Source organism: Aulonocara sp. 'chitande type north' Nkhata Bay, linkage group LG5, assembly GCF_057382095.1.
Source record: "Aulonocara sp. 'chitande type north' Nkhata Bay isolate Kocher_YH1m ecotype deep benthic linkage group LG5, A_spYH_male_GT1.1, whole genome shotgun sequence".
NCBI lineage: Eukaryota > Metazoa > Chordata > Actinopteri > Cichliformes > Cichlidae > Aulonocara > Aulonocara sp. 'chitande type north' Nkhata Bay.
Genome location: NC_141348.1, coordinates 17734600 through 17754029, shown reverse-complemented (window position 1 = coordinate 17754029; position 19430 = coordinate 17734600). Strand labels below are relative to the sequence as shown.

The 19430-nt window shown below is 39.9% G+C and overlaps 3 protein-coding genes across 5 annotated transcripts; 2 read left to right on the top strand and 1 right to left on the bottom strand.

The window, feature by feature from the left end:
* Positions 1–725: 725 nt before the first annotated feature.
* Positions 726–10357, top strand: ube2r2 (ubiquitin-conjugating enzyme E2R 2). Of its 2 annotated transcripts, none has more exons than XM_086291765.1 (6): positions 726–1325; positions 1717–1906; positions 5138–5224; positions 5360–5457; positions 6248–6382; positions 6492–10357. In XM_086291765.1, the coding sequence occupies exons 2-6, from the start codon at positions 1730–1732 to the stop codon at positions 6775–6777; spliced, it is 783 nt and encodes a 260-aa protein (XP_086147891.1). In that variant the 5' UTR covers positions 726–1325; positions 1717–1729; the 3' UTR covers positions 6778–10357. The 2 variants fall into 2 exon arrangements, with proteins under 2 accessions (XP_086147891.1, XP_086147890.1); XM_086291764.1 differs by having other exon boundaries at positions 1714–1906.
* A 2816-nt stretch (positions 10358–13173) lies between these two features.
* nudt2 (nudix (nucleoside diphosphate linked moiety X)-type motif 2) lies at positions 13174–15935 on the bottom strand. Its single transcript, XM_086294179.1, has 3 exons — positions 15853–15935; positions 13960–14102; positions 13174–13866 (listed from the first exon to the last, which is right to left on the bottom strand). The coding sequence occupies exons 2-3, from the start codon at positions 14084–14086 to the stop codon at positions 13544–13546; spliced, it is 450 nt and encodes a 149-aa protein (XP_086150305.1). The 5' UTR covers positions 14087–14102; positions 15853–15935; the 3' UTR covers positions 13174–13543.
* Positions 15936–16536: 601 nt separating this feature from the next.
* Positions 16537–19047, top strand: rfesd (Rieske (Fe-S) domain containing). Of its 2 annotated transcripts, none has more exons than XM_086291762.1 (4): positions 16537–16676; positions 17512–17682; positions 17885–17919; positions 18460–19047. In XM_086291762.1, the coding sequence occupies exons 2-4, from the start codon at positions 17526–17528 to the stop codon at positions 18745–18747; spliced, it is 480 nt and encodes a 159-aa protein (XP_086147888.1). In that variant the 5' UTR covers positions 16537–16676; positions 17512–17525; the 3' UTR covers positions 18748–19047. The 2 variants fall into 2 exon arrangements, with proteins under 2 accessions (XP_086147888.1, XP_086147887.1); XM_086291761.1 differs by having other exon boundaries at positions 16541–16676; positions 17509–17682.
* The last annotated feature ends 383 nt before the right edge of the window (positions 19048–19430 follow it).

Genomic DNA, 19430 nt, shown 5'->3' with positions numbered 1-19430 from the left:
TTATTCTGTAATTTTACACATTTATGTCTTACAATTTAAGTCCAAAGTGTCGTGCTGACTGGTTTTGTTTGCTACAGCAGCACTATTTTTATCATGTACAAAATTGAGATATACTGTTCAAACTGCACTTCTTTTCTTATATTGATATATTCCAGATATTAAATGTACAATTAAACCTGTTTGCACTGATTGAAAGGGGGATTTCACTGCTCCTTCTCACTTGAGATCAAAGTAAGAGTCATATGGCCCACAATGTACAGTAAGTGACATCTGTGTTGTAGATGCTCTGAGAATTGCCAGTGAAGGAAATTGATTGAAAAAAAAAAACACTAATTGTGATCTCGTCAATATATACACCCCAACTAACCAAATACTTTATATGACATTCTTATAAGTAATAATATATGGGGATATAGTTAAGGACAGGAAGTAGACGTAGGTTTAATGAAAATTACAATAATGTCAATAATGTCTGAGATCTAATATTAATGCCCGTATGTATGTATGTGTGAGGACTTCACGCTGCAGATATTTAGTATTAAGAAAGAGAGCGAGGGAGCTTAGACAAATAATGTAACCAACTTACATAAAAAATAATAACATATTATTAAAATATGTTTTACAAATATGTATTTTTGGAATCTAAAACATAAAAATGTCACGCGAACGAACATGTAAAATAACATCGAGTGCGCGCACGTCACGTTCAGATACGCGCTTTACGTTCTGCAGACACGCGCAATGATAGCCGGAAGCATAGATGGGAGGAAAATAAAAATCGATTAAATCCACTGTAATTCGCGAGTATAAACCTCTCACTTACTGTCCTTTTAGCGACCGCGGGCTCGAAATTTTCAGTCTTTTACACTGTAACTGTGCCGGAGAGACGACAAAGAGCAGAAAATCTGCTCTATTTGAACGAAGTTGCTCGGTAGGGGTTTAGCTGACGTGTGGAGAAGTTGAGACTGCCAGTGAGCAGATAAACAAACATAAACAAGCAGAGATCAGCTGGGCGCCTGTCCGAACCGAACCAGCAGCACGGAGAGATGGCAGGGAGAGCCAGAGTCCTGTTTTAAAGCCAAGAATGATCCGCAGGAGACCGTGACTTACACTGATATTTGCTCCATGTCAACTGTCAACACTGGCACACAAAGAATTTCGGAAACACAACACGAGGAGCAGCCATAGGCTTTAGCAGGGGGAAAAAGCCACTGCTATTGTCACTGTCTCTTTGTCAAGGCACAGCCAGGTTAGCATGGACAGCCAATGAGTTTATCCTGCAGGGCTCAGCTATAAGGAAGCGAACACAGTGCAAGGAGACAGAGGTAAACACTTTCTGTTAACTTTGCTTTTTTCCCCCACTATAATGGGCCTGCGAGCCAAACCACTGACATAATCAGGCTTTGCAGGCCACAAATCCTGAATGTTTATGAGCTGTTTTTGTGTGTGCCTGGTTTTTTTGTTGTTGTTTTTTTACATGTAGGGTTTAATTTCACAGCGTTTTGCTTTTCCTATCGTTTTTGTTAGAAAGACTCCTGTTAATGAAAGCAAAGCTAAGACACTGCAGCTGTTTTCTGAGTCAAACTGGTCATGATATTAAAAATGCATGAAAAGTGAGTAGAGTCCTGACAGTGTCATTAAACTCGTAATATTTCTGTCCACTCCACAATTCCTGCTTCCTCTCACTGATCTGTGCGGCTAACTGTTGTCAAGAAGTGTGGAAAAGAACATGGCCCACCAGTCAACCCCTAGTTCCCAGAAGGCCCTCATGATGGAGCTGAAGTCTCTGCAGGAGCAGCCAGTGGAAGGCTTCCGCATCACTCTGGTGGAGGAGTCTGACCTCTACAACTGGGAAGTGGCCATCTTTGGTCCCCCGAATACCCTGTATGAGGGAGGCTACTTCAAGGTGGGACAATCACTTCCAGTACACATATTATGTGAAGTCATGCTTACTTAAAGAGTTCATATGAAGCTATTCATTAGCGAACAAACACATACAATAAATATGTTTAGGGACCAAATATATTATCGGCTAGAATTTCTTTGTAATATAATATATGTCAGGGCATGCTACAATTCTTAACACAGCTTTGTAGTTTAGCCTCCTACTAAAATCTGTACAAACTCAAACTTTCAAACTAGATCTTTTTCACTTCTTGAAGCTGTAATTGAAACGTGGTTTGCCTCTAATGGGCGAGGAATTTTTAGGCTTTATATTATATTTTATTCATTTTCAGTCGTTCTGTCCTGTCCTTCTCCTCGGCCAGCCCTCACCCAGCCCTCACCCACCTCACTGTAAGATGGTTGTGCTTGCTATTTTTAGCTACGAGACTGATATAAATGGCACCTGAGTACAGAGAGAGAAGGGACATGATTAGATTCATTATATTTTTTTCTTTGAATATGTTGCATATTCGGTGAAACATTTAGAAAATGTAGCATAAAGAGCACCTGCTTTCAGCTTGGTGCTACGCAGATGATGCTGTAGCCTAGTGGGAATGGAAGGATAAGACAGAGCAGGTATTGCTGTAGTATACTCTTTTAACTGGCATGTCTTTAGCCACAAAAATTTGAGGAACATCAGCACTAACAAATGTCAGGATTAGATGCCACAAGTAAGAGTGAACTCTGGGCTGGTTTTCCAGTCTATGTGATAGCTAGCAAACAGGAAATGTGGACTTCCCTTTTTTTTAAGGGACATGTATACTACTCGTTTGTTGAATACTTTGGCAGCCAGTGCCTAATGACATTAATAAATTACTTGTTTAGTCTTGTAAATGCCCGACTGGTGGGTGGTGCAGCTGACCTTCATTTAATGAAAAACTGGTGAAAGTGAATTGTAGTACAATTCAGGTGTTTCAGTGTAACTTTGTTTTTACTGCCTGGTTCCTGCAGCCTACACCATACACAATCATGCTTTTGTACAGGGATGAGATATTTTGGGATATCTTCAGTGTCCCCTGTAATTATACTGAGAGTAAAGTGAAAGGTGTTTGGATTTAAAGTCAAGCAACAGCTTTCAATCATTCCCCAGAATTCTCTGTGTTGTGTTGATTGCCCTCACTTTAAGGTATACAAAAGTAATTTTAGGATAGACTATGTGATGCAGACAGAAAAATAAATAAAACCCAGAAATCCAGACGAGCTCAAAGTGATAAAAAGAGAAAGATGGCCATGAAGGCAACTACATGTTAGACTTTACTGTTACTTTGACACCAATCTGTTAACTTGTGTTTGCACATTTAAAAAGAAATGTTGCTTCAGCGACTGATACTAAGCAGTGGAACTCATGCCAGTGTGTCATGACGTCTACGTGTTTAATGTCACACAGTTGCAGTAATTTAGTAACTAGCTGTGGAGTAATGATAGTCCTATCAGACGGGCAAGCAGTTCAGTGAGAGTTAGGGCGGAGCTACACACACCCAAGCCTGCCATCCTTTTTCTCTGATAATACTTTGGAAAGAAAGAGCCAGAAGCACCTGATGTTGTGTCACAGTGAAATTAATTAGGAACCGATGACAATATAGGGTGATTCACAGTCTAATTGTTGGTACGGCTGGATGTGTAACTATTTCTCTGATGTGATATGGTTTAAAATATGACGGTAAAGGAAGCAACTTTGTGGCTGACTGAAACCCCGTGTCCAAAAAGAAGTTAGGATGCTCTTTAAAATGTAAATAAAAACAGGAACTTAAAGGGTTTCAGCTGCTAAACTTTGTATATTTTTTTCATAATGCCCCAAATGCCAGTTTAACACCCTTCTAAAAGTTAGGCTGTGGCGTTACAACAACATAACTTTGGCGTTTGACCTGCTTAAATAAGCAAGACCTTTCATATGTATTGCTCCATAGAATATCAATATTTTACATGTTTTCACAAGAGTCCGGTAGCACCTGAGTACAATAGTACTGCTTTCATAGGAATTAATAGCAGTCAGGTGCTACTGATGAAATGCTTTTTATTAACTGATCATCGGAAAGTGTGGCCATCTCTATAAAAGCAAGATTTCTTTGCAGTTTGCAGATCAGCCCAGCAAATTCACCCCAGGTCAGACTGTGTAATGCTCAAACATGAAACCCAAGAACTACATCTCAGATTCTACAGACTTCGGTTAACATGTTAAATGTTAATGTTCATGACAGCACAATTAGAATAATACTGAACAAGTATGTCTTTTTTTGGAAGGGTCGTCAGGCGAAAGCCTCTTCTTTCTAAAAAGAAATTGGAAGTTTGGAAAGCTGCATCATAGGTCAATGTCCTCTGAATATTTTATTTATTAACCTTTATTTAACCAGGAAGATCCCATTGAGATTAAAAAGCTCTTTTTCAAGGGAGACCTGGCCAAGATAGGCAGCAGCAGATGTCTCACAGTTACAGAAATTACTCAAACACAGGCAGTAACAACACACATGCAACAATAAGTGAAAGAATACAAATAAAATAAAAAATAAAATTCAAATAAAAATAAAAAAGTCAGTTAATAGATGAGACCAAGTTGACACGTGTGGCCATAATGAACAGCACCATGTCTGCAGAAAGGCAGACATGTGATACCAACTATAAAGAACGGTGGTGGAGTAGTGGTGATTTGAGCTGGCTTTACAGCCACAGAACCTGAGCAGCTGGGCACCTTGCAGACATGGAGTTGGCTGTGAGCTTCTCTGTATACAAACGTGTTCTAGAGTTAAATGTGAGGCCTTCTGCCTGACAATGGGACAGTGATCCCAAGCACAGCAACAAATCTGTACCACAATGGATGAAAAAGAAAAGGATCGAGGTGTTGCAATGCCGTCGCAAATGAACTTAGGCAACGATGCAAAGAGTGGGCCATAATTTTTTAAATATATTTTTTTATTTACTTTATATGTGTGTATGAATTGTCCCCATAGCAACTTAAATCTACTGTCAACATCTACTTAATGTAGCTTTTTGATTCCTTTGTCCTACTTTTTGGTGAACATTGATAATTATAATTTATTATTGCACAAATAAAAATACACACATGTGCAGTTTAATTGGATAGTGGGGTTTTTTCACATTCCAGATGCTTTCTCCTTGAAGTTAAGACCCCAGTAATCTTAAATGGCTGAAGCTTAGTTACAAGTAACTGAAGTCAGACTTCTGTTTGTTCTTTCAGGCTCACATCAAGTTCCCAGTTGACTACCCATACTCCCCACCAACCTTTCGCTTCCTCACCAAGATGTGGCACCCCAACATCTATGAGGTTTGTCCTGAAGGATCTTAATGCTTTCGTGTTTGCAGTTTGGCATTTATTTCCTTTTTAAAATGGATTTGTTTAAAGACGCTGCCGCGTTTGTGTTTTCTTGACAAATGTTCCTTTATGTCTTTTGGTCTTCAGAATGGAGATGTGTGCATCTCGATCTTACACCCCCCTGTTGACGATCCTCAGAGTGGGGAGCTGCCCTCTGAAAGGTGGAACCCCACCCAGAATGTCAGGTAATTTCTCAGCAAACCTTCTGGTCCAAGTTCACCTTCACTAATTTTACACCTTTAGGCCTGTTGATAAGTCTTGGGGGTGTCTTGCATGTACAAGCATGAAAAGAATTGTTTAGAGCATACTGTAACACCGGTGGGAGCTGTGTGAAGCCTGACATACTACCTCAAGTGATGTCAGTTTACAGTTGTTTTAATACTGCATGTTTGAACATGAAGAATTCAGCGGCGGGGACGAGTTAGACAGGCATGAACCCACTAGACCCCTCAGTTTCTGATTTCTGCCAAAAACTAGCAGATCGAGTCTAAAAATGCTGCTGCTAGGAACAGCTAGCTGTGGTTCAGTTTCCTTTTGGCTAAATTAGACATTTTTTGTGGCACAAAAATTGGATCTAGGTCTTATTTAATTTTCATAAATGAAATTAAGAATTGGATATAATTATCTTCTACCATTTCTTTGTTCTGTATTCTATCTGTAGCGGTAGACACCACTGTAGGGTAGGTTTCTGAATTTCTTCTAAATTTAGCATATCAGCAAGAAACACAGAGTTGCATTAAAGTGCCGAGTCTGTGTTTGAAAACTTGAGCAGATTGGGTGTAGAATGTAATTGAGCCACGAGGGGAAAGAGGTGAGGTAACACCTCTCTCCGAGCTGGGATACAGCTTCTGAGGTTTCAAAAAGCTCGTGTAGAGGTTTTCTTTCATATGACGACGACATCTGATATTACAGTGTCCTCATTTCGACTCTCTGTGTGTGTGTGTGTGGCATGTGTGCGTACGTGCTGATAATCAGGACCATCCTGCTTAGTGTGATCTCTCTGCTCAACGAGCCAAACACCTTCTCCCCAGCCAATGTGGATGCCTCAGTTATGTTTCGCAAATGGAGGGACAGCAAAGGCAAGGACAAGGAGTATGCAGAGATTATCAGGTACAAATGAACACACTCTTACCAGTGTGTGTAGTTACTTTGAAGAAATGTATTTTATGCAACATGGAGAAAAAAAATAATAATACACCTCCTCCACGTTTGCTCACAGGAAGCAAGTGATGTCAACAGCAGCAGAGGCGGAGCGCGACGGCGTCAAAGTGCCCACCACGCTGGCCGAGTACTGCATCCAAACCCGGGTTCCTTCTCAGGACCGCAGTTCAGACCTTCTCTATGACGACCTCTACGACGACGACATGGAAGAGGAGGACGAGGAGGAGGACGAGAGCGAGATGGAGTCTGTAGGTGAAGCCGGGGGAATCGGCGCCGTGGAGGACTGCGGGACGTCCACCAGATGTTACGACAACCAGGACGACTCTGGCAACGAAGACTCGTGATGATCTGGATGATAACTTCTTCCTGCCAACTCCACCACCCTTCTTCTTTTTTCTGTGTGTGTATGTGTGTGTATGTGTGCACATGTATATTTGCACATACAATGGGGTCAAAAGTCTACTGCCAAAAAAAAAAAAAATCTTTCATCATTTATTAAACTAATACAAGCGTTGGGTCAAATGCAATTCCTTTGATGCTGTTACGTAACTTTTCAGCAAAACGTTGTAGGTAGTGTTCTCGCTGAAAGCAGAATTTGACGTTTCCACCGTTTGCCTTAATTACAGCTCGCACTCTGTGTGGCAACGAACGTTTTATTACTCCAGCACTGTTTGAGAGTGTCCTGAAGGTGTTTATTGATTTGAAAACATGTTTCACATTTTTAAAATGTGCCATGGAAGAGTTTGAGGGTCTGGCCTTTTCCTCATTACCATAAACCACAAAGATGGCGTGCTTCTGCAGACTTGAACATTAGAGTGTTTCTTTATTGTTAGCATGTGTTCAATCGCATCCAAGTCACAAAGTAGATTATGCCTCGCTGTATTACAATCTCATTTAGACAGTTGCTCATATTACCTTACTTTAAGTTATTTGGTTGTGGTTAAGTTTAGCCTTCAGCCATTAAATTTCAGTGTTGTCTTGCTAAACCAGTCATTTTGTTTTAGAAAGAGTAGGTTGTTGAAGTCACACCTTGGTTTTAGGAAAATCAGTTTAGCCAACAGCAGCAATGACATAATAAATATTACGGTGTAGTAGGTGTACACATATATTTGAATCCTACTAGATACACGGTAAAACAAAATCTTCCAGTATATCAATATTTCCTGCTGCACATCTCCTAAAGCTAAAAGAACTCTTTGATTTTGAATAAGTAAGTAAGCAAATTGTCTTAGCTTTGATAAATGATGAAAACAAATAGTCCTTGTGGTGGTCTCTTGAACTCCGCTGTCACTGGCCAGCCCCATGACGGATTGTTTGGTTTTGGGTTGGAAGAAAAGTTGGATCTATCCACTGTGTCTGTCCTTGTTGCTGTTTTTATGTGTTTATTTGACCGACACATTCTTCACTTGTATTTTCTCAGAAGGCTCACACAGGCTGGTTAATGGACACTTACCCCTTTGGCTCATTAACCAGTCGATGAGTTGGCCGGCTCGTCACGTCACAGTCGTTCATTCTGCCCCCCCCCCCCAGCAGAATATCTCTGTCCCAAACGCTAGCCTGTTCGACTTTGATGCAATCAACCTGAACGTGCAAACGCAGGCTCTGGCGTTCCACCTTCTTGGATACACCTTCAGTAGTACCCTCATTTTCCGGCAAAGCAGCGTTATTTCATTAAGGGTGTGGGGGGGGGGAGTGTTCTCGTATCGCCTCCCGCACCTCTCTCTGCCTCGTAAACCTCAGGGCCTCAGACTTTCACTGAGAGAGAAAAAGCAAAGAGAATCTTAAGACACACCTGCTCCTCACCTCCGCCTCCTTTTTTTTATATCTCACTTGGTCTCATTAGAGGGCTAAGATTGCTCTGAAAGTTTCCGATCCCTCTTCAAGCATTTACACATCACTGAATGTTACTGTTAGTGCAGACTGGCGTCCGTTAAGTCATTCTGTTTTCGGTAGGGTAAAGAAAGTCAAAATGCATCTCTTTCTCCCCAATGCAATGCTCGCATTACGTTGCGATAGATGTGAAAATCTTCTCTTTTTTTGTGCCCTGTGACTCCCAATTGATGCTTCAATGCAACTTAGTGAAAACTGGATGTTGTTACTGTGCTACACCACATCCAGAGTCTTGTTTATCGACAGGGACAAAGATCAACATGCAGCTTAGATACACATTTGCATTTGAATGAATACGACACTGATTGCCTGTTATCCCCGTGTGTGTATATTTACATTTACTATTCATATTGACTATGATGTCAGGGTTTTCCTTTGTTTCAGTAGTCCAGTTGATGAACCATTCAGTTTGTAGGCACTTTGTTCAAGTGCTGTTTCTGGAGGCGTGAATCATCTGAGGATTTGACTGATTTAAGAAAAAAGAAAAAAAAACACACATTTTGAGTATTAAGCTTTTGAACACACTGAACAGCATCATTGTGCCGCATCGAGTAAACCATGCATTTTGAGCTATGTTTTAAGAACCTGTTGCTCATTGAACACAGTGGAGCACTGGGGTTGTGACTCCAATGGATGGATTTTATGCCAAGGAAAACAAGTCCAGCCCCACATTCATTCATTTTAAAGACTATGGACGAATGGATGCATGTAATGGATTTAATGCAGAGTGAGTAGACTCTTAGAGACATACCTTTTTGGATTTTAATGTGAAGCCAAAGGAGTGAAGTATTGTCTCCTGGCCTTGTGCTTTGGAGGTTTGCAAAGACTGGATTCTGTTGAGAACGGCGACAAACAAAATTCACTCCTAAAAGACTGAATGGATTTGATACCAAGCCACGAGAGGAGGTGGAAATATGATTGAGATTCTGGACTTCTTCTTGTTGTGATCACCATTTTTGCCCATCACCACGTAGAAAGAAGTAAGCTCAGTAGTAAACAATGGAAAGTACAAATCTCACGTGTGTCTGCTAAAGAGAGAGCTGAACATTTTGGGAAATGCATGCTTTCTGATGCTGAAGATTGATATGAGAACGTCTAAATTTTGGATTGTAATCAAAGGTTATTAATTATTACTTTTGTTTATTTAACAAAATGTCTTTAAGAAATGTAAAAATGAACTGTTATATCAATCTTCTAGTCTCAGTCTCAGCACAAAAAACAAATAATTGCATTTCCTAAAATGTCACGAATGCTTTAAAGCCAGGTTTTTGCCTTTCACCCAAAATTTAGAAATCTGAATTCACATTAGAGAAATAAATAGATCTAGTGTAGCCCTTTTGGTAGCAATTTGATGATGAATTTAATCAGCTTCAGTATTAGAACTCTCCACTTCTTAAATAAAACATATGCCTTCTTTTTATCCTGAGGGGAGGTGGAGAAATGCTAAGAAGGCCGCGGACTATTAATGCTAAAGATGAAGAAACAAAAAAAAAGAGAAAAGATTAAATAAAATGAGTCGCAATCCATAATTTTAACATGTTATTCCACACACAGTTGCATAGAAAACTGAATGAAATCATTTACTTTGTTTATTCTCTGTGTGTGAGTGTGAATCACAAGCGTGTATTTTCTAAAGTGTGGGTGGACACAGTGAGGTCATCCTGAGACATTCGCATGGTCCCACACTCTGCTGATTGAGCTGTCCACAATGGTACCACAGTCTGTCCACACCTAATGATGTTTATGCTGTCCTTGTCGGTTTCATCTTATTTCATTTTTTCCCATCATTTTGTTTGTGAGGATGCAAATGTCACTCAGTTTATATTGTTAAAAAAAAGAAAGAAAAGAACATGACGTTGTTGGGTTATTTGCAATATGGCTCAGATATCTGTTGCTGCTAAGCCCACATGTCATGAAAAATGGACAACACAGCAAGTTTGATTTTTGACTAAAATTAGGAGTGATATGCAAATGGATAGTAATGGTGGTTCAGTTTGAAAATCATAAGAAATAAAACAGTATGTCATCAAAGCCTATTGAAAGGATTTTCACCTTATTTGAGCCACTGACCCTTGATTACTCTCAAACTAAGTAAATGATACTAGTCAATTTTTGAGTGTTGAGCTCTACAGGATTTTTGCCTTTGTGCTTGACATCAATGTATAATAATCAGATTGGTAAAAATGGATTTCATTCTCATTAGTTACATGTAGTTCCAACATACATTTACAATAAGGTTTGTGGTGTACCCACAGTCACAAGGGTATAGTTTTTAGCAAGATGTGTTACTGTAGGATTTCTCTTTCCCTTCTTCGTTTACAATAATAGATATCTCAAGGGATTTTCATAGTAACGTAAAGATCCTCCACTTTTAGAGAGAGAAAACCCAAACACAATTCTCTATGAGCAGCACTTGGCAAAAGTGGGGAAGAAAAACTCCCCTTTCACAGGATGAGATCTCCAGCAGAACCAGGCGCAGTGAGGGGCAGACATCTGCTTTGACTGTTTGTGTATGAGGTGAAATGGGGGGGGGGGGGGGGGGAATAGTGAGAGACCAAAGTCAAAAACAAGGACTAAACAAACTGAGAAAGTGGATAAAAGTTAACTAAAAAGAGGGAGTAGGGGAGAGGTCCCCTTCTCATGATGAGAACTCTCCCATTAGTCTGAGGCTAAAGCAGCATTACTAAGGGATAGTTCGGATCATTTGACCCAGTCCTCTACAAACGTTATTGAAAAGGGAAGTTTTAAGCCTCATCTTAAAAGTACAGAGGGTGTCTCTACTCTGTGTCTCCTGAATCCAAACTGGGAGCTGGTTCCACAGGAGAGGAGCCTGAGAGTTGAAGACTTGGCCTCCTATTCTAGTTTTAGAAACTCTACGAATCACAAGTATGCCTGCAGTCGAGCCTGCTCATTCCAGACTTTGTACCCAAGGATATGGATTAAAAAATCTTCAAGGATTTTAAACTCGATATCTTTCTTATATCACCCGTTCAGTCCCTGGGTTTTCCCAATTTATATGTGTAAAGAAGTAAGTCTAGAGACAAAGCTGGTGAGGGCCATCACTATGGCTAAGGTGACAAAGATACTAAAACAACTGCTGGATGACTGTGCCACTGGGTGGCTGGAATTCACCCTGACTTCCTCAAGGTTCATGATGTTTTGCGGCTTTGTTGGTTAAATCTCTTCTGCATAGTCTTTATGGAAGTCTGGAGCAGTGACTCTGGATTAGCAGACTGGGGCGGTGATACGGGGATTCCTGTAACTATTCTTGTAACTGTGTGTGGTACATTTACATGGGAATCACACTTTTCAGCTCACCTGGAAAGGTCTTGCCAGTGTACTGAGGCGGTGGGTCCCTCTGTTAGAGTGTACTTGGAGAGGGCATATAACTGCGTCCTTTGGAGTGTCCGGGTGCTTAGGGAGAATGGTGCACCTGGCTCATTGTCATATTCAGTCCCTGTACAACCATCACAAAAGCATGGCTCATATTGCCAGTAGTAACACTCTTCCCAAGAGCATCTGCACCTGGAGCTGTTGAAGGAATTGAATTATCTTGGCTCTCCTTCACGAGTGAGGAGTGGAGTGGAAGATAAATACGGTTTTGCGGTGTTGGTAGTGATGAGGGTCTTATACTGGAAAGTGAAGCTGTCAATTTACCAGTCTATCTATCTACAGCCATGAGCTCCTGCTAGTGACCAAAAGAATAAGATCACAGAAACAAGCAGTAGATGTGAGTTTCATCTGAAGTGTGTTTGGGCTCAGCCGTAGAGATCGAGTGAGGAGTCATTTGGAAGTAGAGCTGCTACTTTTCTTTATCAAAAACAGCTCACTGAGGTGATTCGGTGTTCTGACGAGGATGTCTCCAGGGCACCTTGTAGTGAGGTGTTTTTGTCATAGAACACCAGGAAGATACCTCGGGGAAGATCCAGGACACGCTGGAAAGACTACATGCCTCGGGTGAGTTGGTGGTTTTGCCACTGAAGAGATCCAAGGCGTGGCTGCAGAGGGGGGTTCTGGATTACTGTGCGAGATGATATTAGGAAGCACCATAGCATAAAAAGAAGCTAAAAAAGTAGCATACTTCACTGTTAATGTTTACTCGTGAGGGTAATTTCAAATCCATTAGTCGGCTTTTAATATTTGTTGGAAGAGCTTGTAATCTCTTGACAGACATAAAAAAATTATTACTGACTTACCTTTTTGTAAATATTATATTTTCTAGTATATTAAGGTAGATGTATCGGTGTTTCAGTGACCTCCACTTACATGATCACTGCCGTTGCCCGTTTGTGTCTTCATAATGACAGATGACAGGTAATTAAAACCATAAGCGCTCCCATTCTGCTTCTTGAGTTGAAGGCACACATTTTTTTTCCTCAAAAACTCTCATTTTATCCTTTCAAGCAAAGGCATAGTCCTCTATCGTGAAATCCAGAGCAGACTGTCTAACTGTACTTATATAAAAGAGCAGCAGTACCCAAGAAAAGGATGATGTTTATTCTCACCATTTGCTTCTGAGCAAATAAATGTATTTAGATCCAAAGATGTTGTTTTTTTAACTGTTATATTTAATGTAGAACTTTTCCTCGTGACAATGATGATGTTAGTTATCTGTTGCAGCTTTTGATATCAAATGTGCAGCTTTAGGAAAAAAAAATGTTTGTCCCCACCATGTGGCAGCATCTGCTGTTTACAGTTTATTTTTATCATTAGTGTTTCACTTGACTGTTCTATTATTAGCCCAGTATCCCCTTGCATCTTTGTAATGCATGTTTAAAAAAGAGAAAAAACAAAACAATCCATTCAGAAATTATGTAAAGCTGAGTAAGTATCAAAGGTAGGAGAAAACCTTCGTGTTGGTCTAAATTTAATTCAAACTGGAGACAGACCGAAAAAAAATGACCAAAAAAAACCAGCTGTAATGCACAAACCTGCAATACAGCTTATTTACAATCATAAACGCATCATTTGTGCATTTAATCCTAGCATTCAACTGTTGATTTTATTTTCTCTCTGATTTTTTGTGACTTAAGGGAGTCTTTCTCTTACATAAGGTTCTGGAAAGTATTTAAAGAAAGACAAGGCAGGGAAAGTCAGACTCATTCAGTTAAAGGAATTAGGAGCAGTGCTTTCAAAACAGATGCTCTTCCAGAAAATGGTACGATCCCACATACCAGCAGGAAGTTACTTCCCATTTATGATCTTCTCCTCTGTGACACATCATTGTTTGTCCTGACATGCCTCTAGGTGTCTGTGTGCTGCTCTCAGTGTGTCCTGCAGGTCTTTGTACCGGGCCAGAGTGCAGGCTTCCTCTAGCTGGGCCCAGCGGTAATCCTGGTGCTCATCAGACAAAGTCACAGCAGTCCCTGGGTCCTTCAGCTCAGCCAACCAGTACAGCACCTCTTTGGGTTTGCCACGCACCTCATAGTGCAACTCCTGAACAAAGCCTTTTATCACTTTCAGGTGCTCTGCCCCAAGCCCCGCCTCCTCCTTGGTCTCTCTCAGTGCTGTGGTGAGGTCATCCTCACCTGGGTCCACATGACCTTATGGTGAATTTATTAGGGGGGGAAAAAGACTCATTAACGTGTAATTTTCTGTAATGAAGAAAAAATCAATCTAGTGTTTCTTAAACACACCTTTCGGTGGCGTCCAGTGGTGTTCCCCATAAGATGTCTGCAGAAGGAGATACTCGATGTTGCCTGGAGGAGGGATGCGGCCGACTAGACGGCGAAATATGATAAAGCCACAAGCTCGGAGTACCATCTTCCTGTTAAAGCAACTTATACACAAACACAATTCCTCTGTTATTGTGTGTTTGCTTTCCAGAAAACTAAGGACTTTATTGGATGATGACAACATTTTATAACCGCAGATATAGAACAAATTTAAAGTGTCAAACCACAAACTCATGCATCCTGCACTCAACTAAAATATAACATTTCTTTCAACAGTGCCTTAATAAAAGTCCAGTGCTAGTCATTTTTTGTTGTTTATGCATCATGTTTTGCATTTGTTACATAAATGTGTATTTTACAGATAAGGTGCACATGCCCACAAATATTAACATAGACAAATGTACATATACTCACAGGCCACTTTGTTAAGTACACTTGCTCAACTGTATTAATCCAAATATTTAATCAGCCAATCACGTGGCCACAACTTTAAGGTCAAGACGACTTAGTGAAGTTCAAAGTACGTGTCAGAATAGGTGATTTAAGTGGCTTTTCATGGCTGTTGGTTCCAGTTGGGATGGTTTAAGTATTTCAGAAACTGCTGATCTACTGAGATTTTGCCACAAGGCCATCTCTACGGTTCACAGAGAATGGCCTGAAACACAGAAAATACGCTGTGAGTGGCAGTTCACTGCTTGACTATACTATGCTGATGCCAGAGTTCAGAGGAATGGCCAGACTGCTTTGAGCTGACAGGAGGGACTCAAATAACTGTTCATTACAACCAATGTATGCAGAGGAGCATTTCTTAATCCACAGCATGTCAAACCTTGAAGCAGGAACAAGAAACTGAAACAACAATTTACACGGTCTCACCAAACTTGAACAATAGAAGATGGTCGTAAAAATGTTGCCAGGTCTGATGAGTGTCGATTTCTACTGCAACATTTGAATGGTAGGGTCAGAATTTTATGTAAATAAGATGAAAGCATGGATCCAACCATACATCAGGCTGGTGGTGATGGTGTAATGGTGTGGGAATTATTATCTTGCCACACTTTGGCCTCTTGGTACCAATTTTAACTTCACAGCCTGCATGTCATTCCTTTTAAGACCACTGTGTACCCATCTCTTGATGGCTGCTTCCAGGAGGATATTGTGCCATATCACAAACTTCAAATGATCTCAAACTGGTTTCTTGAGCACGACAAGTTTTAAGCCAGGCTATTCCCTGTATTTGAATGGCCAAAAAAGCTCCTTTGGGATATGCTGGAACAGGAGATTAACATTATATTGACATGCTGTCATATCAATATGTACCATAACCCATAGAAGAATTAAGGCAGTCCTGAAAACCAAAGGGGGTTCAATCCAGTACTAGCAAATTGTGTATATCGCTTTTTGTTAGTTAGTTACTGCAAAGATTAATGATGGGTACATTTATTATTGTACATGTGGTACTAAGTCCTGTGAAAATAGTTATAAACACTCTAAACCAGCTCAGTGCAGGTTTTGAAATGTAGCTTTGCGGGAAGACTAATTCTTTTATATATTTATTTTAAAATCAAGCGACAGTTAAAGACTAATTCTATACCAGATTCTATGGATTTATTTTGTAAAACACAGTCGCGACGATTAAATATTTACTGACGGAAAGAAATGTGTTAGTATTTACAGCACACGGTTAGCTAGCTTTCAAATCGGATGTGAAGCCTAATATGAGCTTCAACCGCCGCTTTTATGGTGGATGTTTCTGCTCCACCGGACGCACTGCTGATCTTCACCTCATGCTCACACACTGCACGAGGCCATTATAAGTCAATTATTTTCAAGAAATCAGCGCAAACTACTTACAGTGAATGATTTGACAAGGAAGAGAGAGCGGAGCGCCGAGAAAATACTCCGGGCACTCTGCAAAGAATGACACAGATAGTTCCGGTTTGTAGAACAAAAATTATCAAATCAAGTCTAAACCAATCAATAAATATAAAAAGTATTCTATTATTGGCTTATATAACGTATGTTAATATAGCATTACATCACTAAATTATTCCTGTTAGCATATATTCTGTTGTCTCTATAATATAATGTCACTATGCAAACCGGTTATTAAGTCTATAATAATGTATTGTGCATAATGCATATATGTAAAATATATCATTATATGTTTCTTTCACATGAAAAAAAAAATCTCTGACCAATAACGTCAGCTGTAGAATCAAAACACTAGTATAAAAGCCAGTTTTGATTAAAAAAAAAAATTTATCTCCTAATTTTATAAAGCTACTTTCCACCACCGGTACAGCTCGTTTTACTTATGATAATTCATCTTGAATTATGTTAATTTTGAGGTGAATCCCAAAGCAGTTAAATGCATTGGACTAAAATAAAAAAAATTAAATGTACTTATATGTGATTTAAATAACTAGTTTTTTTTTTTAAGAAAATGATAGAAATCTCTCCCAGTGAAGGCTTAAACCAACGCATTTCTTTACAATCTTTGTAGCTGATGTGCCTGAGAGAAACTGATAAGTAATGTATCCAGTGTAGGACCAACCAACAGACAGCTTGTGTCTGAAGATAAAAGACACGAGCCCCCACTTTTCCCACACAACCCTGGGCTGTCAGCTGTACACTTGTTCAGCTTGACAGAGGCGATACAGCGGCTGACTTTCAAGGTAAGGCGATGCAAAAGTAAAATGAGTTATTTTTGAAGCAAAACCACCAGAGAGAGGGGCGCAGAGGTACTGAAAGTCCTTAAAGGATCACTTGAAGACTTTTCTTCTTCCTGATATTTCATTATATTTCCTGCTTGCTCATTTCAGCTGGCTGTGCTTTGGCCACATGCTTCAGGGCATGTGACTTTCGCTGCTACTACTACTGTGCTTACTCATCCTGTGTGTAGGGCTCATTATTCCACTCCACTATACATGAACATGAATCATCCTCACATTCAGATATTTTTGGTATATGCTGCCTACAAGGAGATCAGACGTGGAGATGATGTAGCACTCTGATCTTTGGATAACCCATTCTTGTGTTGAATGATGACAGCTGAATCTCTGTCAGTTTTTTTGTTTTTGTATTTCCCATTCAGTTTGTGCCAATTCATGTAGGTCATTTAGCGAAATCACTGTTCTCTTGTGTTTAGCACAGCAGCTTTATTTTCTATACTACGATGGATACCAAATAATCATGAGACAGATAATAGGGCTTAAAGCTCAGGGCCTTGGTGTGTTTGGAGCAGAGCTGATCAGTGCCAAGAAATGTTCTTACATGAGTGTTCTTGAGTTCTTCTGGACTTAATTTAAGCTGACAACTGTGAGGTGAGGTGCCAACACAATAATCCCAGTGACGAATCCAAAGCCCACACCTTTTTTACGTGTGTGGATTCAGTTAAGTTTTTACCCTAAAATACACCATAGTCACTTTGGGCCACATATGAGAATGATGGAGGGACAAATACACACAACCTTGAGAACTGATGATATGACCTTCTTGACCTCAAAGCAGCATTTGGCAGCCACATGGAGGAGAACGAGCAGTCAGCAAGAGGCCTCCATTTCGTGGGCAAGAAGGATGAACTTATTGAAGCAAAGCGGTCTTTCAGATCAATAGAAGATCGGGATATACTGATTATCTACCACCAGGGAGTCTTCTATGCTATGGATTCTTACTGTTACCGTAAGTGCAATTTTTCTAGTGAAAAACTCATAGTGGTCACTGCAGAGAGAGGAAATACACTGGGACCTTTAACACTGGGCTTCATTATTTAATAAATTATTGAACATTTTAGCACATGTCATCTGGAAAGTGTGTCCTTTTTAGCAAACTGTTAGTATGTTTGTTTATTTTGTGATACACTGATACACCGTCATTTCGGCAGATGCTGGAGGAATGCTGAACAACGGCGACATTGAGGTGAGTTTCAGGTTTAAATTACGAGGGTTAGATCAAGACAACATTCCAAAATATCAGAGCAAATATCTTCTACAATCACTCAAGCAGTAATTTAACTAAACACATGAATACTTAACACAGTTTTCATATCTGAATTTACTGCCATTCACTACAAAAGCCTTGAACAAATAGTGCCTCATCTCAACCTTCTCAACTGATCTTCTCTAACTTTGGCTGTTTTTAAGAAATGTTATTAATCACTACTGCTTTTAAGTAATCTGGTATCTGTATTATTATAGTTATTATTTCTTTTTTCCCTCCCCCTTTAAACCACCTTGAATGACTATAGCATTTAAGGGTGATATATAAATAAACTTTCTTTGCTTTGTCTTAAGTTATTATCTCATTCCTGATTTAACATATTCTTGTATCTGCACAATAATGACTAAAGGCAAATGCTGGGCTAAGGCTGTGAGGATATTGTATTATTATTTTATAGTGCAAAGAAACCTAAAATGACATACACACAAGGTCATTTATCTGCCTTTTGTCTACAAGCAGGAAATTAACGGCAAGCTGTGCATAATTTGTCCGAAGCATAAGTACAAGCTCACTCTAGCCAAAGGGGAGTGCTTATACAAAGGCAACAACCCCAAGGAAAAGCCACCTGTGCCCAGATGGTACTCCAAGGGTGTGAAGCAGAGAACGCACACAGTCACAGAGAACAATGGGGATATCTACGTCAAGCTCTCCAATAACCCAAATTGGATCGAATCAGATTACTACCAAGGAGAAAAAGGCAAGATAGAACGAGCCAAAGCTGAGGCGTCTGAGAAGGAAACATCTTGACAGTAATGGATGAAGATTGCACCCAAGTGTTTTCTTTTTGTCTGCTTTGATCTCCTCTAAATAATTGCATGATGACTGTATGGCAAGGTTGTTAGTGATGACATGCACTCTGTGGTCAATTTATTAGCACTCAGTTGGATAGATAGCTCTAAAGTGGCTCTTGTTTTTGGTCATTTTTGACTGTATTTACACGTTTGTTTGGGTGATGGTTTATTTCAAACACTGGTAAAGCATTGCCATTTAACACTGATGTCTGTTTGTCAATAGCATCATCTCCATCTCTAAATAAACATTTCTAAGGATGAATTTGGATTTCTGTGTCATCCATCTCATATAGGACAGTGACATCCAATACTCTTTGTGTAGTATGCATACAGGGAAGGAATCAGTAGCACTGATGAGATCCTAGAGTGGAGTGGTTTTGCAGTATCCAAGTCTCTGTATTGCTTCAAATGGCTTTAGAACGCAAGTATATGATCTCAGAGGCTGCATAGATTTACGTATTTGGGATTATTGTCACATATTTTTTCCCCCAGTAACTGCAAAAAACGAAAACCTGTTTGCTGAGAAATTAGATAATCCAAAAAGTCTTGGAGGGTTGCAGATACAGCACGCATTTGTCTGGCTCTGCGGCCTCTGAGGGGGCCCTGCATATTTTGTATAAAATGTATGGTTTTTGTTGG